At 38.4% G+C, this 21,753-nt stretch overlaps 1 protein-coding gene across 1 annotated transcript in view; it reads left to right on the forward strand.

Moving 5' to 3' along the window:
- Positions 1-21,753, forward strand: part of TRHDE (thyrotropin releasing hormone degrading enzyme) — a 208,960-nt gene that overhangs the window by 105,500 nt on the left and 81,707 nt on the right. Inside the window, exon 7 of the mRNA XM_050324389.1 lies at positions 12,820-12,885. Coding sequence (XP_050180346.1) covers positions 12,820-12,885 — 66 coding nt within the window. The remainder of the gene's footprint in view (positions 1-12,819; positions 12,886-21,753) is intronic.

Below are 21,753 nucleotides of genomic sequence, written 5' to 3' on the forward strand. Positions count from 1 at the left end.
AGGCACTAGGAAGGATACTGGCACTGTAATAAAAAAATAAAACAAGAAGAACCCCCATTCCAAACATGTGTTCTGTCCAGAAATATTAGTTTGTAAGAAAACGCATTCATGAGTGCAATGAAATTGTGATGATGTGCATCTGTGAAGTGACCACAGAAGAGTGAGAGTAGCTCATTAACAGTGGGGAAAAAAAAAAAAAGTGTATAAATAGTAAAATAGGTTTTATTTTTAATTTTTCACTTGGTTAAATCAATAACATAAGATAGTATCCAGTTAGTTAAAAGTCTTAAAATACAACACAGGTGGCTTTAGAACCCACTCTCTTACTGCAGTATAAAGGGAGAGCTTTTTGTTCTCCTTAATTTAGCTGTGATGTTGTCTGTGAGTGCCATTAACTTCTGGGTGCACATTTGCCTGATGCTGATTTCTCTTCCATGACTTGTGAGTGCAACAGGTCAGTGCCCAGATTGCAGAAGGTGCTTTCAGGAGCCATTTGTTCCTAATGCATTGTAACAGAGTAGCTATCTTGTAATGAAAATAATGTCTTTCTGTTTAGATGAAAGGCTGTAGGTTGTTACTGCTTCCAATATGAAAGTCATCGAAACTCAATCAGTGAAACCTGTAGGTTCAAGTTCAGAGCAGCCTCAAGAGTACCTTACTTAAAGCATACAGGCTGTCCCAGTTCAGCTGATGGGTACCAGTACATAAAGCTAGGCAGGTGCTTCAAGGTACTTAAAATACCTCTCTTCAACATCTGCACACTTTCCTCACTCAAGCACGAAAAACTGTCATTAACCTTTTACGCTGTTTAGTATATGCTAAGATATTATTTTCTGAAGCAGAAATATAGAAACCACTATGTGTGACATATAAGCAGCCACACGTGGACAGTGCTTCAGGAGTGTTACGTTCCCCACACCAGGGACAATTATATATGGGTTTGATTGGAAATAAAGATGGTGCACAAATGTTAATAGAAGTATTTTATTTAAAGAGCTCATTAAACTGCTGGATTCTGCACCTGAAATGGGGCAACCCTGGATGTTTGTCCCCCAGATTGGGAAATGAAGTTGCTGGAAAGCAGTGCTATGAAAAGAAACCTGGGGGTCCTGGTTGATGGCAAGTTGAATATGAGTCAACAGTGCCCTGGCAGCCAGGAGGGCCAACTGTGTCCTGGGGGGCATCAGACAAAGCATCTCCAGCTGGTTGAGGGAGGTGATTGTCCTGCTCTGCTCTGCACTGGGGCAGCCTCACCTTGAATATTGTGTGCAGTTTTGGGCACAACAATATAAGAAAGTGTTGGGGTTTGATCTGGCCACTGCCTCTCTGAGCAGTCCTTACCCGCATTCTCCACCAAAAATGCTGTAGTTTTGCTCTGGGTCAGTTTGCTTTCACACCCCCCACACAATTGCTATTAGTTGAGAGAAGGTTTATGCAGACAAAACAGACCTGATTTGGGAAAATAATATGAACATTTATTACTAGCAAGCTAAAATTAAAGAACTATATCTACAACAGTTTTACTTAAGTATAAGTATTATGTATTTGCAGATGTACCTCTCCCCCCTTTTATCAGTCCAAGGAGGAGAAGTAGTCTCTTTCTCCATTCTCGGAGCTCTAGGTCTCTTCAATAACTCTGCTGCACTCTCATCGCAGCTGGAATTCTTTCTCTTTCTCTCTTACTCTGTGTTGGCCTCCAGGGCTGGGTCTACCCCCCTCCTGGGCTAAGATCGAAGGTTGGGTGTTACCCAGGCCCTGAAGGTTTTCTCTTCCATGGACTTGCAAGGGGACACTTGCTTACCAGGGATCTTCACACAGGATTACAGAGGATAATGGCTTATAAGTCCACCCCTGTTTTCCTGTGGAGGTCTCTCCCCACGGGAGAACAGTCCTTGATAGACCTCTCCGACATGGGTGTAGCATGGATCCCTCACTTGGATCTCAAGCTTACCCGAGCCATTCTCACTCTGGCATAAGCCTCTTTCTCAAGGTCACAAATCTTTAGCAGCAGCATGGATCCCACACACGGATCCCAACATCCCTACCCGAGCCGTTCTTGCTCCAGCGTAGGTTCTCTCAGGGTCACAAATCTCCAGCACCAGCAGCATGGATCTCTCACTGAGATCCCAAGCTTACCTGAGCCATTCTCACCCCGGCATAAGCTTCATCCCTCTCAGGGTCATAAATCTTCAACAGGACTCTGCCTCATTTCAGTCTTTTCTCATGAAGTCTCGGCTTTCTTGTACATCCACAAGCTCCTTTGTGAACCACATGGGGGTCTCCTCACCCCAACAAACTTCTAAAGGTAGCAGGGATTTCATTTTTCAGTCTTTTCCCTACTGAAGGGAGAGAGCGAAAGGGGGAAGAAGCAAGCCTCCCCCTTCGAACTTCTCTCTCTCTTCCAGCTACCAGCTTCGACCTTGGACACTTCGTTATCTCTTTGCCGGAATTCTTCTGCAGCATTCTTGTCCAAGCAGTCAGTCCTCTAAAGTTTTTTTCTTTACTCTCTTACATGAGAGAAGGGGGGCTTCAGTGCCACACCTGCTCCCGGCCCAGGACCAGGGGAGGAGGGGGTCTGGCCCCCTTCAGGGCCTGCTGCCACTTTTACATGGCTGCCACTTCTAATTTCAACTGTGCCACAACCTTCTCTTCCGTTTTCTTAAATATGTAATTGGCAAAGGCGTTACTGAGAGTTTTGATTGGCTTTTTATCCAGAAATCCACCTGGACAAAACCATTCTCAGCCCCAGGGACTGGGCTGGTGGGCAAAACCATGACAGAAAGATATTAAACTCTTAGAGAGTTTCCAAAGGAGGTCAATGAAGATGGTGAAGGATCTGGAGGGGAGGCCGTGTGAGGAGCGGCTGAGGTCACTTGGTCCGTTCAGCCTGGAGGAGACTGAGGGGAGACCACAGAGCAGACTACAAGTTCCTTGTGAGGGGAAGAGGAGGGGCAGGCACTGATCTCTTCTCTAAGGTGACCAGTGACAGGACCCAAGGAATGGCCTGAAGTTGTGTCAGGGAAGGCTTAGGCTGAATATTAGAAAGAGGTTCTTCACCCTTTGGTTGGGTACTGTAACAGGCTCCCGAGGGCAGTGATAACAGCACCAAGGCTGACAGAGTTCACAAAGCATTTGGATGGTATTCTCAGGCACGTGGTGTGACTTGTGGGGATGATGCTGTGCAGGGCTAAGAGTTGGACTCAATGATCCTTGTGGGTCCCTTCCAAGATGGCATATTCTGTGATTCTGTGATTTTCAGCAAAGGGCAAAGCAGGAAGTTACAGGTAGTACTGTTCCCCCCCAAAGGAATCCAAAAAACAATGCCTGTGTAAAGGCAAGGACTGATTTTGCTGACACACATCCTAGTTTAGATCAGTAAAAGAAGAGCAACAATTACAAGTGGTGAAGTAACTTGGAACAAATTGTAAGAATTAAAAATAGAAAATGAAGTGGAGACGATGAGATAAAGTAAAAGGAACAAAAAACTTGATGTAAGAATATGGTCAATATTTTGACCAAAATAGGATCCTGCAGGACTTCTGTTCAAGAGGAAACTCTCTGGAATAACCTCTGGCACACTGTTTTGTTGTTGTTGCTCTTTGTTTTTAAACATATGTTTAAGTACCAAATAATTTATGAAGCTTAAAGGAGGCATTAAAAGAGAGAAAGTAGAATTACAGGTTTAGTTATAGTCAGTTGCAAATCAGTCTTAGGTAAATGAATTGAGATTCTTATGTGGTATTTAGTGATCTAAAAAAATTATTATTTTTTCAAGATTTCCATATAAAAGCAGTTAATGAGAAAGTATGATGTGCCTTTGTTCTTGTCATTGGTGTCAGAACATGTAAGAGAGATTCTGGTGGTGGTGGTAAATAAAACTGTTGTAAATCGAGTCCTGATAGCATTTTGTCTGGATGACAGCTAACATTTTATTATTCAAGGAAAATGATGTGACAATATCCACCTGAAAAGCATGATTAGTTATGGTTATTTACCCCTAAATTTCGTTCTTTGTGTCATGTTCCTAAAATTTGCGACGGAATTTATGTCTAAGACAGGCATTTCACCAAAGCCATCTTACCATCTGACCATTTTGGTATTATCCAGCCTTAGAACAGCTGTGTTTGTCAGAATAGAAAATGATTATGATTTTCAAGTGAAAGCTGTCCTTGAATATAATGTTGCTTTTTCAGTGGTGTTTTGGCATCAGATAAATGGCCTTTTATTCTATAAAGCCAACATAAAATCTCTTTATGAATCTTTGAGGATTTAGGACAGTGTATTACAGGTTTGTAGGTGTATTTGCTGATTTTAAAGATACTGGCTTACCCATGCTGTTAATAAAGTTTTAAAAATAGTGTAAGCTTACTTTCTTTATTAAAGTATATCTTGTTTTTATTGCTGAGTATAAGCAGCATGTTAATTTGTAAGTGTGCACTGCTTGATAAACAAGTATCAATTGGAAATTCTATTGCTTTAAAAAGTAAAGAAGATGAATTAAATGACTGATTTTTTTTTCTGGTCTGTATTGTTAAAATCAGTTAGGGATGGTTTTGTTTGGGCTCCTTTTAATGAATATATTCCCTTTTTAACAATTTATTACCAAGTGCAGGGAAACCGGTCAGACACACGTTTAGCTAAGTACATATTTACTTGTTCAATTTTATCTGTGTAGGCTGTGGAATTTAAGTGTGGTTGCTTGTGTGCTTAAGGTACTTCAGTGTGTCACTAAACAATGGCCTGGACTAAGACTCTCAGGATAGTCTCATATTGTGACATTTTGTACTAGTATGCTGCATCACCTGCATCTACCTATCTCCTTCCTTACTTCTTAAGGCTTTTATGTGAGTTTTCCAAAGGGAAAGCCTCTAGGAATTTATTTTAACCTTTTTCATTTCTGCCACAGGGAGGAAATCATAGGCATGTGTTTTACTCATTTAAATAAATACGTTCTGTTATCCTAATCAAATAAAGAAGCATTCACACTTATCAAATTTACATTCATTAAGCTTCATTTTTTTTCTTGTAATATTTGTTGGTGCCATTGGAAAATCTAGAAAAGAGCTGCGCTGTTGTATTACAGTGTTAGGTTTCTGAAAATGAAAGAGGAATTTAATGCTGGTGACTCATGATACAATCTAATTAATTCCCTGAAAAGAATTTCTCAGTGAGTACTTCTGCAGTTCTCAGAGATGTAATATTTTTGATAGAGACAGCTAAAGAATTCCAGAGAAGCTTTTGCAATTATCTCTGCTCTTACAACTCCATAGAAGTACTTTAGCAAAGGTGTCTCAGGAGCCTGCCACAGTATCATGTTTTAACTGATGTCATGAAGAGGACACTGTTGTTCCACAACCATCAGAGTAAGGCCATGTACCGTGAAATACTGTTTAGATGACAAAGGTAAGAAAATAAAATACATTTCAGTATAACCTTCTGAATGGGAGATGAGGAATGACTGGACTTCTTCCTCTGAGAGAAAATGAAAAAAGTAAGAATAGATGATGAGTATGTTTGCTTAAGGAAGTGCAGCTGAAGTGTAACACCTGAGTTTGAAAGTGGTCACCCAGTTTTCAGTTGTTCCTACAGGAGAACTAGGGAATGCGTGTTGATTTGTGTAAGGTCAGACCAGCCGCTCAACAGACATTACAATCTGACTTCACACATCTCTTTATCCTCTTCTTTATGATGCTGAGGGTAACAATTCAGTTAGCTCAGTGCACTGCATGTGTTGTAACAGAGCAGATCAGTTGACCAAGTTTTTAAATAGTTCACTTACATATATATACACTATTTGGTGTCTGCTTAGTCAAAATGTATTTTCTCTGTTAAGTATCTCCAAGATTCAACAGATTTCATTTTAGTTTGTTTTTTTTATGTACAAATCCTTTTTTAAATGTCGCATTTTTGTTACATGTTTGATGTACATTATTCTCTGACTTTTAATTCATGCTGTGTTTTTGTCAATAAGCTAAATTTCATGGGGCATCCAGCTGTGGTTGCTTGGTACCAACAAAGAATGATTATTTTGAAAAACGTGACTTGGATATTACTTTTTGGCTCATGTTCACATTACAAAATTGAAGTGCAAATGTGCACTCTTTGTATGAGTGCTTGTTTACATGATCTTCTGATATTTGAAATGAACTTAGACTCACAGAATTATCCACGATTTTGAGAAATAAAGAATAATGTATGAAATCTGGAACTTTGAACTGAAATGAAGTGATACTCATTTACTCAAGAACCTATTTGATTGTGAATATCCTTAGACTTCTATTTGAGAGAGAACTGTAAAAATATATTCAGCATTTTAAAGAAAAAATCTAACCTATAAGCTGCAAAGAAAAATTCTGTCTTACTAATCAGGTAGTTCTTGAGGTGGAGTCAGTAGACACAGGATTTTAAAAGAAGTCTTTGACAAGGCTCCTCGCCTATAGCTCAGGGTAAATAGTTTAAGGAGAGAACTGTTTAATGTGTGTACTGTGACTGATTCATTAAAACCCCCCCAGTATTGGTATATATCAGGTATATACTAGTAGCCGTGAAACTTTGTATAGTGATTCTCATCTTAAATCAGGAGGTCTTTATGAAGGAATGATGTCTTTGTGAATGCCTGTATGTGGTCTGAGTCTTGTTTTAATCAATGAAGATGAATATGATTATACGAACTTACTGTTGATAATAATACTTCTAACAATACAAATAATATTTAGTGTAATTGAGGCAGAGGATAGAGTAATTCACATTTCCTTTAGCTAGAGAGAAAGTAACCTTATCTTGAATTGCAGGTATATCAACACACAGAAAAATAACAGTAGATCTTCTATTTGTGTCCCACTGTATTTGAAAAAGAAGTGGTACTCTTACATATTAATCAAGTCTGATTTTGAACTGACTGCTGTACAATAGAAGAGAGTTAATAAATCACCTGTATTCAATATTGGTTTTGGTTTTGGTTTTTTAATGAGAGAAGAAAAAGCAAAATGGATGTGTGAAGGTTTTGTGGAAAATTAACATATTAAATTTCTTTTTTAGAATTTCAGTTATGTAATTTTTGTTGGTAGTCCAATGGTCCTCTCCTCAGCATCTCACTCCCTGCTTACACCTTGGATACCACAGTGGTGTTTTTCATACCAGGATATTTCCTGATTTTAGTTTTTGTGTCACAAAAAGGATCATTCTGAACTAAATTAAACAGCTTTAATTCTTAAAGAAGGATGCTTAGGTGGACATTCAGTGAAGAAGAAATGAATTGAGGTCTGTGCAATTGGTATGATTGATATTTGATGTTATGTGAGATAAATTGATAGGTAAGCCTGCAAGATGGTATCTCAGACTTTGCAGACTCAAGGAGGTGTTTTTCCACTACTTCCTCTTCCATGTTTTCTAATGTTACTTTGTAAGTTACAGGATGAAATATGTTCAGAGGGATTCATATCATCTCACTTGAGATGTTCGCTCTGTAGAGTCCTGTAATTGAGTAGTCCTCTCACCTCCCTTTATCATCAGTGGTGTGCCAAACAGGCATCTTTAGGGTGAAATTCATCAGTCCTGTTTTAGATGCATGTCTGTGGATAAGGTGAATCAGGATGAACTGAAGTGCTTGCTCCTGTCTCCATTTGCCTTTAAAGGGGGTCTACACAGCTGGCTCAGCTGTCTGCAAACGTAAGTATCAGTTAGCTACAATATATGCGATTGTACTCAGATGAATCTCAGTCCTATGGTTAAAACAAAAACAACAAAAGAACAAACAAAAAGAAATAGAAGTTGATCTTACACGAAAAAAATGAAAAGTTTTGGTGGGAAGGAGGATGAAAGAACTATATGCTTTTTCTGAGTCAGCCTTTTATGATCTCTCTTCCTTCGCCCACTCAAACACATTTACAAAATAATCAGTTCTTTTGCCCTTACAAGGGTGACCTGTAGTTGATGCTTTCTGTTTTGTTGCTGGTATTTTTCTCTCTTGAGAGCTTTTTAGAATACTGACATAATTTTTGGTTCTTCAAAGAATAATGGTGAATGAGTTTCCAGCTTATTCATATCTCTTCATATGCGGCCCCTTGTCTGTACCTGCTACCTTCTGCATAACCTTATGTGCTGGTTTGCTTATTTTTATCTTGTTCCCTTCACTGCAACTTCTTCACCAATTCTTTATTTCAAGTGCTTTTCTTTGCTGTCTGCTCGGTATAGAGCCACTTGCAGCTAGCAAGCACTCTACCCTCTCTCCAGGGCCTTCTGTTGAACACGTATCTTTGCTGGTCTTCTTATATTAAAGTATGGCATGTAGAATAAAGCAAAATACATGTTATTTGTCTGTGTATATACAAAAGGATGGTGTCACACCAGTTTTGTATCTTCATAATTCAGAAATTCTCTTCCCTGCACAAAGTGGGGAACCAGTCTCTGTATGGTCTTTTTGGACAGTGCACTTTAGATGTCTGCAGTGCAGATGTGTACATATGAGATAGTCAGTCAAGGCTACTTTTGGTGTGAATTACAAGAGATGGTGCTTTTTCTGATCTGAGGTCTGCTTTAAGATTAAATAAAGTGCAGCCCATTGACTGTAAGGGAAGTCTAAAGGACTAAAGTAACTGTAGTCACAAGTACAGTAATTGTGATCTGTAGTGATGCCAGAGGAGGGAGTCTTTAAAAATTAGTTACAACTAATCTGAGGTCAAGTTTCAATCACATTATTTTATGATGGCATGGAGAAAATTAAACTGAATACCTGAACTGTGTCTGAATTTTGTAGATTTCAAAGACATGTTCAGCTTACATATAAAGGAGTTTTTCCCCTAATTTTTGTTATGTTACCATGCTGCGAGTGTGAAGTTTCTTCAGGGAAAGAAAGAGCATAAACTTCCATCCCTTCAGTCACTGTTGGCTCATTGCCCAGGAGCATGCCTTTCCCCAAGAGCACTATGCAAAAAAGGGCACTACATGCACTTAATTTCCCTGGAGTAGCCAGTATGTTCTACCTTCCTTTCCTATAGCAGTGGAGGCACAGTGCTGAGTCTGAGGAAGCTTCAGCTGTGTCATAGGTTATTCAAGGAGCATACTGGGTGATCTTTGGCAAATGATTTCACTATGGTGTGCCACAGTTTCCCTTTCATTAGCAGAATATTGGAATCAAATGTCTTACAGAGCACTTCTGAGATCTGCTAATAAGCAGTGCTTCACCAGAGCCAGGTAGTGCTATTAAACACTGAATGAATAACTAGTGTATTTCTCTGAGTAGATATATTAAGATAGGGTACAATGGCTTAAGGTGAGTCAGATTTTACACTGGCAGGAACAGAGGTATGTTTTTTTGAATAGGAAAGAATTGCTTTCCACTAAACCTCTTAAACCAATGTGCTTTACCTCTTGACAAGGTAGTGACTCATCTACGACCTGGAGGAAAGCACTTAAATCATCAATAAATAGCCATTCTGCCCAGTAAGAGAGGCAAGTTCGTTTCTCAAGACTCCATATGTTGTTCCTCAGTTGGACAAATGTTGGCAGAGCAGAAGTGACCTTGGGAGTGAAGTGGAGGGCAGACTGCTTGCATGCCAGGGTGTTCAGAGAGCGATGCCGACAGGTTCCAAAGGGCATCCTCTGCAACAGGAGAGATTTGTTGTGATTTTTCTGAAGGTATGGCACCATAGGTTTATGGACTCCATCTAGTTCACTGCTTGGCAGGTGTATAGGCGGTGAAAATGCGAGCACATTGGGCCATTCAGATGACCCCAAGGCTACGTATTCCATTGTGCCTATAACTGAACTTACTGCACATACCTTCTTTATCTCCCATAACCCTTTGGTTATCTTCCAAGGTCATCTTCCAAGGTCCTCCTTTTAGTAAGCCCCTTTATGCCGGTTACTCTGTATATCTCTTGCTTTTTACCCTTCTGCCTGCAAACCTGTTTCTCTTCCTCACCAGTCAGAGTGCTGGTCTTTGTTGTTGTATCCTTCCCTTCCCAGAGCTCTGAATGTATTGATTGCTTCTGCTTTGCTTACAAATGTATAATTGTTCTACCTGCTCTCAAAAGTGCAAGAAAGGTTAAATGAGTGGTTTCCCCCCCATTTCTTTTCCCTCCATGCCAAGGGCTGTGTTTGCTCCTGTTTCTCTTCCCTTCTCTCCCAGACACTTTTTCCCCTCTTGAAAGTCTCTGGGTTTTTGTTTTCCCATTTTTCTTTAGAATCCCTTCCCTTCCTTAAATAAGTCCAGAAGGCATTTGCTTTCCCTGAGCGGGGAAGATGGCAGAACTGGGACAAACATATTGTTCTGAAGCTGTAAGTGGGGTTTCTGGGTTTTGAAGTTAATTAATTAGTAGAAAGTACTTCTAAAGAAGCTGTGAAAAGGGGTCTATCTTGAGAGAGTAGTCCTGCCTCTGTGCATTGACTCTTCCATTCAATCTTTGCTTGCTTTTTCATTTTGTTTTCTGTGTAAAGGCCAGCCATAGTCCTTCCCATGTGTGTCTAAATGTTACCTGTAAGACTAATTCTATGATTTCCTCACATGTGATAGTTCTTTTTCTCTGGATAGAAAGAAAGACTCAGTGGGCAAGATTATATGGGAGTATTTACTTGCTTACTTTTCACAGAAATCAGTAGAGTGAAGTTGCCTATATAAATATATGTCCTTTGCTACTGTGTCAAATTTAAAATGTGAGAAAGAAACAGGGGCATCCTCGAATACTAACAAATGAGTAGGGAAAGGGCTGTGTGATGAATGGAAAAATACCTTCTTGTTAAGGATTTTGGCTGATGCGGTTTATGGTGTTTTTTAAATTCTACTACAGATGTTTTGGGTTGCCCTGCCCATTACTTACAGGACAAATAGGATTTATCTGTTTATTAGATTTTTTTAATCTTCTGTTTATCTGCTTAAACATTTATCTGCTGTTTATCTTCTTAAATGTCTCTGAGAACTTTACTCATTCTGTTCCTCTAGTAAAATATGGGCAATAATGCTTCTTGACCTATGGTCTTGTGTGCTCAGGTAATAATCTGTTTTGACACGAGTTATTTTCTATTCTGCTATGTGTTCCAGACATGATTGGTCTTCCAGTAAGATTAAATACACCATAACATAGCCTAATGTTAGTAATGCAAACACTGTGTTTTGGTTTACGCACTATTCAGTTCCTATAAGCAACTGCAAACATCTCAATTTTTTTTTATTCCATTACTTTGCTAACTGTATAATATTTGTTATTGTTGCCTATTTGAAGAACCTGTATTTTCTTAAAATTTACTAATAATTTACAAATATTTTTATTTATTTCAATTTTTTTTTATTACAGATGATCCCTTCAGTACTTAAAAGATAGTCACTATATTATAAAAATGACTGGAACATGGATAAAATGGTCTGAAAATTGGACTGTTAAATCCCCAAAATACACTGAACTTTAATCTAGCAGGAAAAGACATAAAGTCTGGTTTTGAAAGCTGAAACTAGATATACTCAAATTAGTGAAGCTAGATAAATTCAAATTAGTAAAAAAGTACGTATTTTCACTGTGAGAGTAAATATTAGTTATGACACATTACGCAGTGCTATGAAACATTTTCCTATTCTTGAATCTTTCTGAAATAGATGATGTTGTATAAAGAGAAGCCAGAGGGTTTTTGCCTAACTTACTGTTTGACCTCTATTAATGCAGAGGTCAGATTACATTGTTGTAATAGTCCTCTTGGCTTTAGAATCTGTGAGTTTTTGAATCTAAAATGTTTCTCTTTTTTTTTTTTTTTTCTGTTATTATTTTCTAATTGTGTGTTAACCTAATTCCTGAACCTTCATCTCTTGCTGAGGTTGTAGAGTTCTATCATCATGTTTTCTTACAGCCTTTGATTCACTGACTTGAAATCACAAGTGTCCTCCCTCTCATGCCGTGATCAGTACTGAGTATAACATTTGATTAATGGGCTTGGAAGACTGGTTGTCTTGAAATTAGGTTACAGAGTGGAATATTATAGCTAAATTGTCAAATCAGATCTGCAAAGGTATTTCTGCTTGAAATAGAGCACTTACAGTGGGAGAAAATACACAGCAGTTGTGTTTCTGAGAGAGAGTGAGAAAACACAAAAAGGACACCTTAAAAAAAGCTGCTCTGGCAAGTATCTGTCTGTTTCTTGCAGTAAGTACTGAGAATTAGAATCACCTGTCTTTTAGATCTCTGTGCTTTGCCTGAAGGGGCAAAGGGATAAGAACTGGTATAAGCAGAGAAAGAGTGTACTTACCTCTTTGCATGACAGTCTGGAAAATAAGCTGACTATTAATAAGTCAAATATATATATCCACATCTTATAAAATTTTTATGGTAATTATTCACTACCAGTCATCAGATCTTGAAGGCTTTTACAAGGGAAAGTATTATCACTAAATCCTGATGTACAACAGTGTAATGGAGATTAAAATATTATGAATAATCACTGAGGTAGAATTTGGTGTGGACATTATTTTTTTGCTCACATTTAAGACAAGGCATTTCTGCAGGTGCATAGAAAGGCTGGGGTCATCTGTGGACCTGACACATCCATGGACACATCCATGCTCCAGCAGGGGAGAGAATGTGTTTTGTGACCTGTGCTTTACTCAGTATGTGGGACAGGATATTAACAATATCAGTTTGCTTCCTCACTTTTCTTTGTAAGCATTTGCATTATCTTCTCTCTCTCTTTTTCATTCCAGCACAAATAGAGATTATATTAGTCACAGGTTTCCAGGATGGTACTGTTGGATGGAAATGCCTAGTTCAGGTTGTTATTATTGCATTATATTGACATTCAAAACTGGTAACTTCTTTGTTTCTCCATTATTTCCCACAGGGTGCAGCTCTAATTAGAATGTTGGCTAACTTTATGGGTCACTCTGTGTTTCAGATGGGTTTACAAGTAAGTAAAGGCATTTCTGTCTTTCTCTTTTCTCTTGCTCTCTTTTTTCTTTTGAAGTTATATTTGTATCTGTTTGTGGAAATATTTCTTTACTTCAGGACCATCTAAGGCACCACCATGTCCCTAAACTGAATTTGGTGGAAGATACTGAGTAGTGTAATATACATTGCAGTGCCCTCAGTTTCACCTGTATTTCTTGGTGTATGAAGTGGTTGAACTCTAATTGGCACATGGCTTTGTGTCTGTTTTGTGTACATTGCCACAGAGAAGCCATTTTATCCATGTGACAACTGTGTAAAGGAGTAGCTGAGTAAGTAGCTACTTCTCTTCACCTACATTTGACTGCTGGTCTAACAAATAATAACAAGCTAACTAGAAAATACACGGCTCTAAAACTAATAATGCTTTTCAGATAAATATTTTTGCCATCCCTTCCTCCAGAGCAAAATCCTTGAGCTTTATTTTCACCTTTGATGGGCATGGAGTGCTCTCTGCCTTAATGATGTTTTGAAAACTCACTCTGTCTGTTAAAAGAAATTTAAAGAGGTAACATTTCTATACAAAGAGAAAGAAATTCAACATGCTGATTACCAAGGATGAACTCTTTTCAGCAATAATTCAGCACAAATGAGCATTTCGTAAGCTATTTAAAAGCAAACAAGCCAAAGCATAAAAAACAATGCGACTCCCTCTATTCTATTGAAATCTGCTTGAGTAAATCATGTTACAGGCAGCTGTGATTGATGAATTATGTATGATGCAGCCTGCTACTTAGAAGTGTCCTTTAAAGTAAATTGATGTTCACCTGAAATACAATTATGCTAAGTTGGAAAGAGCAATCAATCTTATCTGTTCTTAGTAAGCTTTTCATTTTGAAATTTAAATAAACTACGTCTAGGATCAGGTCATTTTTTAACAGAATAATTCTACCTCTAACCAAAATAAATTGGAAGATAAAATATAAAACAAAAATTAAATGAATGCATTGGTCATGTCAGAGAGGTGTGTTCCATGGAAAAGCAATGAAAGGAAATTTGCTGGGGAAATACAGCTTTTTGGAGAGTTTACAGGACATCCAGGGTTTGCGGCATAACTTACTGACAGGACCCAGTTGGATAATTTTCTTAGTTGTAACACCAGGTCAGATCAGTTAGATAAATTTCTCATCCAGATGAGAAGTCTTCAAATCAAAAGTATCCTCCTAAAATCTTGTGTATGTCAAGGGTAAAACCCTCATCTCATTTAAACCAGTAAGGCTTCTGTCCTTAGTCCAGCAGAGTCCATATTCCAGCCAGAAACTTTTATCTGCACAGATCCATTCATAGAGAAATTCAGTAGCATTTTTTCCCAATGAAGTGTGTCACTCAGGGAAGGAAAAGTTTTAACGCCTACGTCTCAAACCCTGTTTTTCTGTTTTCTTCTATGTTTACCTGAGAAATAACAGTGTGCAGGTTTTCCTGAAATAAACTGAGGAAAAAAGTTCAAATCAAAGAGTAGCTATGCAGAGATTAATCATAATTCTCGTAATGTTGTAATGGAGCTCTGTTTTTTGATTTGAATGGTTTCCTATTATTTCTGTGTTCACTGGTTCTGCTCTAATTAGAACCTCTTCTGTTTGCTGATGAAAGTCTGTGAAACTCTTAAAATTTGAGTAGTGAAAGCTTTGGCATCAGTTAGATAGGAAGATGATGATTTTAACTAAAATGGTTTGAAATCCAGATAGAGATTTTCCATGTCTGCAAGTTGAACAAAATAAAACATAAAGTTCATAAGCTTTTTCATAAGCTACAAATTGTACAATTTGGAAATATCTGTCAATCATTTACTTTGAGTGAACCTAACAAAATAATGTTCCTGTATTGTACAGTTGGGGGGCTATAGCTTCACTAATGGTAAGGAAAACTGGAGGACTAATTTACCCTTTCTGTCGTGCACTGGTTTAGGCATTTTAGGTCGTTAGCTTGGTACCATCACTTGGGATCTAGCATTACGTTTCCTTGAATCCTGTTTTAACATGGAATTCTAGTGTTCAGCTAAATTGCCTTTCTTGAGGATAGCTTCAAAATGAAGTATTACTACTATTTATAAATCTCTTCAAATAACAAATACTCTGAAAGTGCACTTGATGGTTCTTTTTTCCTGTATTATTTTAATGGCTTGCTGAGTAACTGAGTTCTGAAAGACCTCTGCAGCCAGTTTTCCCAGAGAGAATGCTGTGGGAAATGATATCAAAGACTTAAAAGTCCAGGTAGACAAAATGCACAGCCTTTCCCTCCACAAAGTTTGTCACCTTGTCACAGAAGGAGATCAAGTTGGTCAAACAGGACCTGACTTTAATACACACATGCTGGAGGGGCCTGATCCTGTGATTGTCCTGCACATGCTGTGTGATAGCCCTCAAGATGAGCTGCCCCATGACCTTCCCTGTCACTGAGGTCAGACTGACAGGCCTGTAATTCCCCGAATTCTTCTTCCAATCCTTCTTGTATATGAGTGTCACATTTGCTAACTTCCAGTTGTCTGGGACCTCCCTGGTTAGCCAGAGCTACTGGTAAGTGATGGAAAGTGGCTTGGTAAGCACTTCTACCAGCTCCCTCAGTACCTTTGGGTGGATCCTGTCCATCCCCATCGACTTTCACATATCTAAGTAGTGTAGCAGATAACTGACTATTTTTCCTTAGGTGACTAGTGCTTCAATTCTGCTCTCTGTCCGTCTTCCAGCTTGGGGGTCTGGGTACCCAAAGAACAATTGGTCTTACTATGAAAGACCGAGGAAAAGAAGGCATTAACTACCTCGGCCTTTTCCTTATTCTTTGTCTCTATGTTTTTCCCCCTATCCAGCAAAGTATGGAGATTATCTTTAGCTCTCCTTTTGTTCTATATTTATATAAACATTTTTTACTGTATTTTACAGAAGTGGCTAGGTTAAGTTCTACTTGGGCTTTGACCCTTCTGTTTTTCTGCCTGCATAATCTCACAACATCCTTGTAGCCCTCCTGAGTTGCTTGCCTCTTTTTCCAAAGGTCATAAACTCTCTTTTTTCATCCAAGCTTCAGACAAAGCTCTCTGTGCAGCCAGGCTGGTGGTCTTTCCTGATGGCTCATCTTTCAGCACATGGGGGTGGCCTACTCTGGCACCTTGAAGATTTCTTTCTTTCCTGGACTCTTTTACCTTTCAGGACTGCCTGCCAAGGGGGTCTCTTAACCAGTGTCTTAAATAGGCCAAGTTGGTAGTTCTACTGACTCCTCTCCTTACTTCTCCAAGAATTAAAGACTCTATAATTTCATAATCACTGTGCCCAAGGTGTTCTCCAATTATCATATCACCTGCCAGTCTTCCTCTGTTCACAAATGAGAGATCCAGCAGGGGACCTTTTCTAGTCAGATTACTCACCAGCTCTGTCAGAAAGTTATCTTCCACACACTCTAGGAACCTCCTATACTGTTACCTCTCCACTGTATTATATTTCCAGTATTAATATTGTTTCGGTTCTTTTTAGTGTATTAGCTATGTCTTTAAGTGTTTAACAGGTGATAAAAAAGAGTTATTTTGTTGTTTTATTAAACTAGCATAAACTGAGTAGCCCTTTGTCTTTGCATTGTTTGTGGTTTCATCAAAATCAAGGTATGATTTATCATCTTATTAAGAGCTACAGAATTAGAGCTTTTATGTAAGGGAAACTTCAACAGATGTGGTAATCTTTGGGTTAAGGAGAGGAAAAGATAAGGTTTAGAGCAAAAAGTAAGTAGGATTGCTACCTTTTTTGTTCACTTCCTCTTTTATTCTTATCTAATTAACGCTGTCACCTGGCAGGTGGACTATTTGAAGAGCAGATCGAGACAGCTTGGGGGTGAAAAATCCCTTATAGTCACAGAAAACAATCATGTTAAAAAGAAAAGTTGATGAATGAGAATGGAACTCTTTGGTGAATATTCTTTAACATATGGTCTGAAGCAAAAGTACGAAAGTGCTCATGATCCATAACAGTTCAGCAAACTGTTCTGCTAAGGAGTCTGTAAGAAAGTAAAATTGTGGTAGAAATGCTCGGTTTTACAGATAGATGTCTTTAGAGAGATTCATATCTGTCAAGAATAACTGACCTGTTCCTATCATGGTAAATATACTGTGGAAAGCCATTTGATTGTAATGTGGAATTTCCACAATAAAACTGCAGCCAAGAGACTCTAGTGAAGGTATGATTTGCAGGAAGCCCTTCAAAGACATGATGTCTTGAATCATATGAAATTTTCAAACAGAAGATTTAGTAAGAAACAGACAAAACATTCTCCCTGTTTTCCTGATAGCACTCCATAGACAGAACCAAAGGCTGTAATGAATAATTGAATGACAGTAGTAGCCATAGCCATAGCTGGTAACACTTGCACACAAGAAAGTCACAGCTATTATTTTTGTAGAAAATATCTAATAAATCTTTCTTATTCTCCAGGAAAATTCAAGAAGTGCACATCTCAGTGCTGATACTCTTCTTACAAAATAGCGTTGCTTTTCAGTCAAAAAGCCATTAATCAGATGAGGCAGTGGTTAGAGTATGAAGAGGCTTGGTCAGCACCACTTGCTCTGATTATGTTTCTGAACTGCATAGATTGATAGAGGAAGAAGCCATAGGTTGGCCTTATCATTCAGTCATCACTCAGGGTGGTAATGTGCAATATGATACTAGATTTGTGTGAGATTTTCTTCTGTATTCTGTTATTACAATTCTATGTGCTTGAAATAGATGGTTGCTTACATGACTGGTGTCACTGTATTACACTTTTGGGAAGGTTTTACTGCTTGTATGACATCGCACTTCTTCAAGTGGTTTGTTTTTTTTTTTCATATTAAATATAGAGAGAAGAACCAGTGATTTGAAGGTCTGGTGGTTAGATGTGTTTAAAGAGGCACCTCCAGCTCTGTAATGAGATATTTCTGCACTGGTTTATTCAAATGTTCTTATATTTGGTTTGATTGTTTTGGAGACTCATCTCTATTACTACGTTTGTCAACACTGCATTTCATTTGCTATGTGGCAACTCATTGATCACATAGATCTGTATCCTTTTGAACTTCACTTGCTGCTATGTATGTGTTCATCCCTCACTCTGATTTAGTGCATCATCAGCAGTTTGAATTAGTTACTGCAGGAATCTCTGCTTCTGTGATAAATTAACTGCTTTTGTACTTCAGGCTGCACACTGTACATTTGGAAGAAGAATTTCCATACGGTGCTTTGGATATATGCTGTCTTTTTTGGTGCTGTAGAGTGGCAACTGTATTGAAACAGATTGGTCAGCCTTTTGTAGGAGCTGTCTAGGGAAGTGTGACATGCAGGCTGTTAAATACGGCAAGGATCAGATTTCAATCACTTTTTATTATCATATTGTTCACTATTTAGACTTTCATCCACACTGCTTAGTATTTCCTGCGTTTTAGACACCTACAATGTGCATATCTGTGTTCTGTTTGAATTGTGAATTTGAATAGTCACTGAATGAAACTTTTGAGGTGTAAAAGAACGCTCTAATGTGCTATTTTTAATATTGTTTGCTGCTTCTGTCCAAGAGTCTAGTGGTACATGAAATATATTCACCTATTTCCATGGTATTATTTAATAATCTGTTTTTTACATAGTATATTAAACAGTGTACCCATTTTATTACACCTGTTTATTGTATATTTATTGCCAATTCACAGTAGTTAGCTGTATGCTGTTTCTAAGAGACATCATTAAAGGTATCTTTCAAGAGTTTTCTGTAAAAACAAACGAACAAAGAATCAGGCACCTTGGGATCAGGGTCAGTGAAACAATGAGCTGTGATGCTACCCTCAGATCAACAGCACATGGAACTACCTGAAGTCTTCCTTTGCTCAGTGGGAGAATGTAACTTTTGCCACCAGGCAGGAGTATCTTTACAGCTCGAGCACCTCTGGTGTTGCAGCTGGTGCAGTTACTACATGTTGAATAAAGTACTTTTCAGCTGATTCATCTTATTTAGAAGAGAACAGAGTGTATGACCTCATTGAACATCAGAGTATCACCATGGACGTTCTGGTTATTAACTGTCCTTAAGTTAGTTTCTGCTAATCCCTTTATATTTTAAACTGTCTCACTTCTATGAACAGTTGTCAAGAAGAGAACCTGAGCACATTAAAAGCAGGACTTCAGAGATCATAGGAAATCTCATAGGAGCTGACATCACTGTTTTCTAAACCGCATGTTATAGAAGATTGTTAACATCTTTTGCCTTTTCTGGTCCCTCAGCATTTCTTATGTTTCTAATTTACATCACTCTTGATTTTAGTTAACATTTGTTAAAGGAATTCAGTGTTATGGACTGAATTCCTGTAGCTTTTCCCACCTTGACTTACATAGGTCAGTAAAAGACAGTAGGTCAATCTCTTGTGTAAGAAATTTCTATGAGTTTCAGTGTCACAATACTTTTTTCTTTTAAAATTATTAAAGATGTGTAGCATGCTAAGGGCTAGACTTGGATATCACTCCAAAAATGGAAGTCCTACCTCTAGCTCTGAGAGTATATAGCAAAATGCTACTGCTTAAAGGAAAAATATGATTGAAGGTGCATAATGCAAATGTACAGTTATTGAGAAATGCTAAAGTTAATTTTATCTTTCCATTCTTTTCTTTTTTGTGTGCATCTTAGCCAGGATTTTTAATTATGCAAGTGCCCAGTGTTTTCTACACAGGACAGTGTCTTATTCAGTTCACAAGGTAGACCATCCTAACTGAGTTGTCCTTCTGTTCAATAGTTTCCTAACTGCTACATACAGTTTTCTTAAATGTCATCCAGTGTGGTATCAGAGAGCATCACCAATAGTTAATGAACAGAAGACATAAACCTCATAAGGAGGGAAGGCGTGGTCCTAGCCTCATTTTGTAAATGGAGATCTACACACGCAGAAATTTAAGTTAAAATCTATGCAGGTGTGGAGTGTGCAATACTCCCATGTGTCTTAGTACTTATGGATAATAAGAGTTTACGTGTTCAAAGCACAGCTTCCACTGGCTTCGTTGTCAACTGTGAGCACACAGTGTGGCTACAGCTCAACCTGCAGAGGCACCAAGGTGGGCCTCCAGGAAATATTGATGATTCAATTAACATTGCTTTATATAAAGTGCCTGTACATTTTAGGGGAAATTGGACCAATGTGAGTAAAATGGAAAAGATCCATGAAATTTGGATATCTATTTTGAAACACAAGTAGATGTTCTGTTAAAGTGTTTAGGATTATAAACCATTTCAGGTATTCAGAACAGACCTCATATCAGGTTCAGTCACAGAGTTCAGCTCTGCTAGAAATCAGACCACAGTGTTTCCTAAAATATGTTTTTTTACCTGGTGTGCAGGAAGCCAATCCATGGACAAAGTTGAGGTATTTGATTTATCCACAGTTCTACAGTTTATCTATTATCTAATTGGAAGCTGAACATCAACAGGAATGAATGTAATGTACCCACAAGTAAAGCAACCATCATGAGTGCTGGTGGTTTTTGCCCTACATAACATAGGTGCTGTACAAAGGCAGCTTTTTAGCAGAATATTCCTATTTGGTTATATTAACTCCTTTCCATTCTTTCTGCTCTGCTGTGTGTTCCTGGAGCATTTGGAGCAGGCAGTTTTCCTCTCCAACTATCAGGGATTGCCAAGAGAAGGGAGACATGGGTTCTTTGCTTTCTGCTTCAGGGCCAGGATCTCTCTCTGAACTTAAGCAGGTTTGAGCTGTTGATGCAGAAAGAGAGAGGGACTCTGTAGCTGCTTGAATTACCTAAAATTGATCAGTGCTATGAAAAATCATGTTCCTGAAACAAGCTCACTTTCCTTCTGACCTTTAGAGCTGTGCTCCAGTGAATGGGGACAACAGAGCTTTCAAAGGAAACAGTGACAAAAAAAAGGGTAAAATTTGATATTTTTCAATACTGCCTGGTGTTGACTGAAATTATGGAGAAGAATTCAGTCTGAGGTAGACTTTTTGAAAGTAGGATTTCAGCTCAAACAGCTACACTTTGGCCATATTGGAGGTCCCAGCAGGGAGAGTTATAAAGAGTGGTAGTGGTAGGTGCTGCTGAACCTCAAAGCCAGTGGTGTCCCCAGTGCCCGCATTCAGAGCAAGGTTACAGATGGCGTTGCCTTCGTGAGGAGGAAGTCATGATGCTCTTCAGCTAGGATAAAATTGTGTTGCTAAAGCTTCTAAGAAAAAGAAAAACAATTAGTATACTCACTGCGTATAAACAAAGTGGGTTTTCTCAGAACAGGATTGCCCTTTATGGCAATGTTAGAATCAGTCATATTACAGATACTGCATAGGTATTCACTTGGTGTGCCTCCAGTGAGCTTCTATTCTGTTGCATGTGAAATTCAGTTTTGACTATTTTCTCCTTCATTTTTATTATAGGAATTATTAAGAATAAGAATGATAGGTATGAATCCTCAGATAATATCAGCAGGCTGAGCAGCTATTTAAGAAAATGTTTTCCTTTGGAATAAAATTATACTGTTTTCCTGATAGGAGCTCAATGCTAACCTTGCCTCTGTTGCTATGAGCTCAGTGGACTTCACAGGGCACTGGAAGTAACGCATTTTGTGTGCAATTCTGCCACTCTTATGTGATCAGAATTTCCATTAGCTCTTCAGAAGTCAGTGGGGATATTTTCAGCCCAAGTATTGCAGGATTGAACTCCTACTTAACGCATAATACACATCAGAAAAGAAATAAATCTACTTCAGCAAAGTCAGAGCTTCACTCTTGCCACTTCCCTATCTGTTATTCACTGTTACTATACAAATGTTGCAGGTCACTATGATCTAGACACAGTGACATGCAAATCATACTACAAAAAGTTTTCTCAGT

This window comes from Myiozetetes cayanensis, unplaced genomic scaffold (assembly GCF_022539395.1).
Source record: "Myiozetetes cayanensis isolate MyiCay16 unplaced genomic scaffold, myiCay2020 scf3, whole genome shotgun sequence".
NCBI lineage: Eukaryota > Metazoa > Chordata > Aves > Passeriformes > Tyrannidae > Myiozetetes > Myiozetetes cayanensis.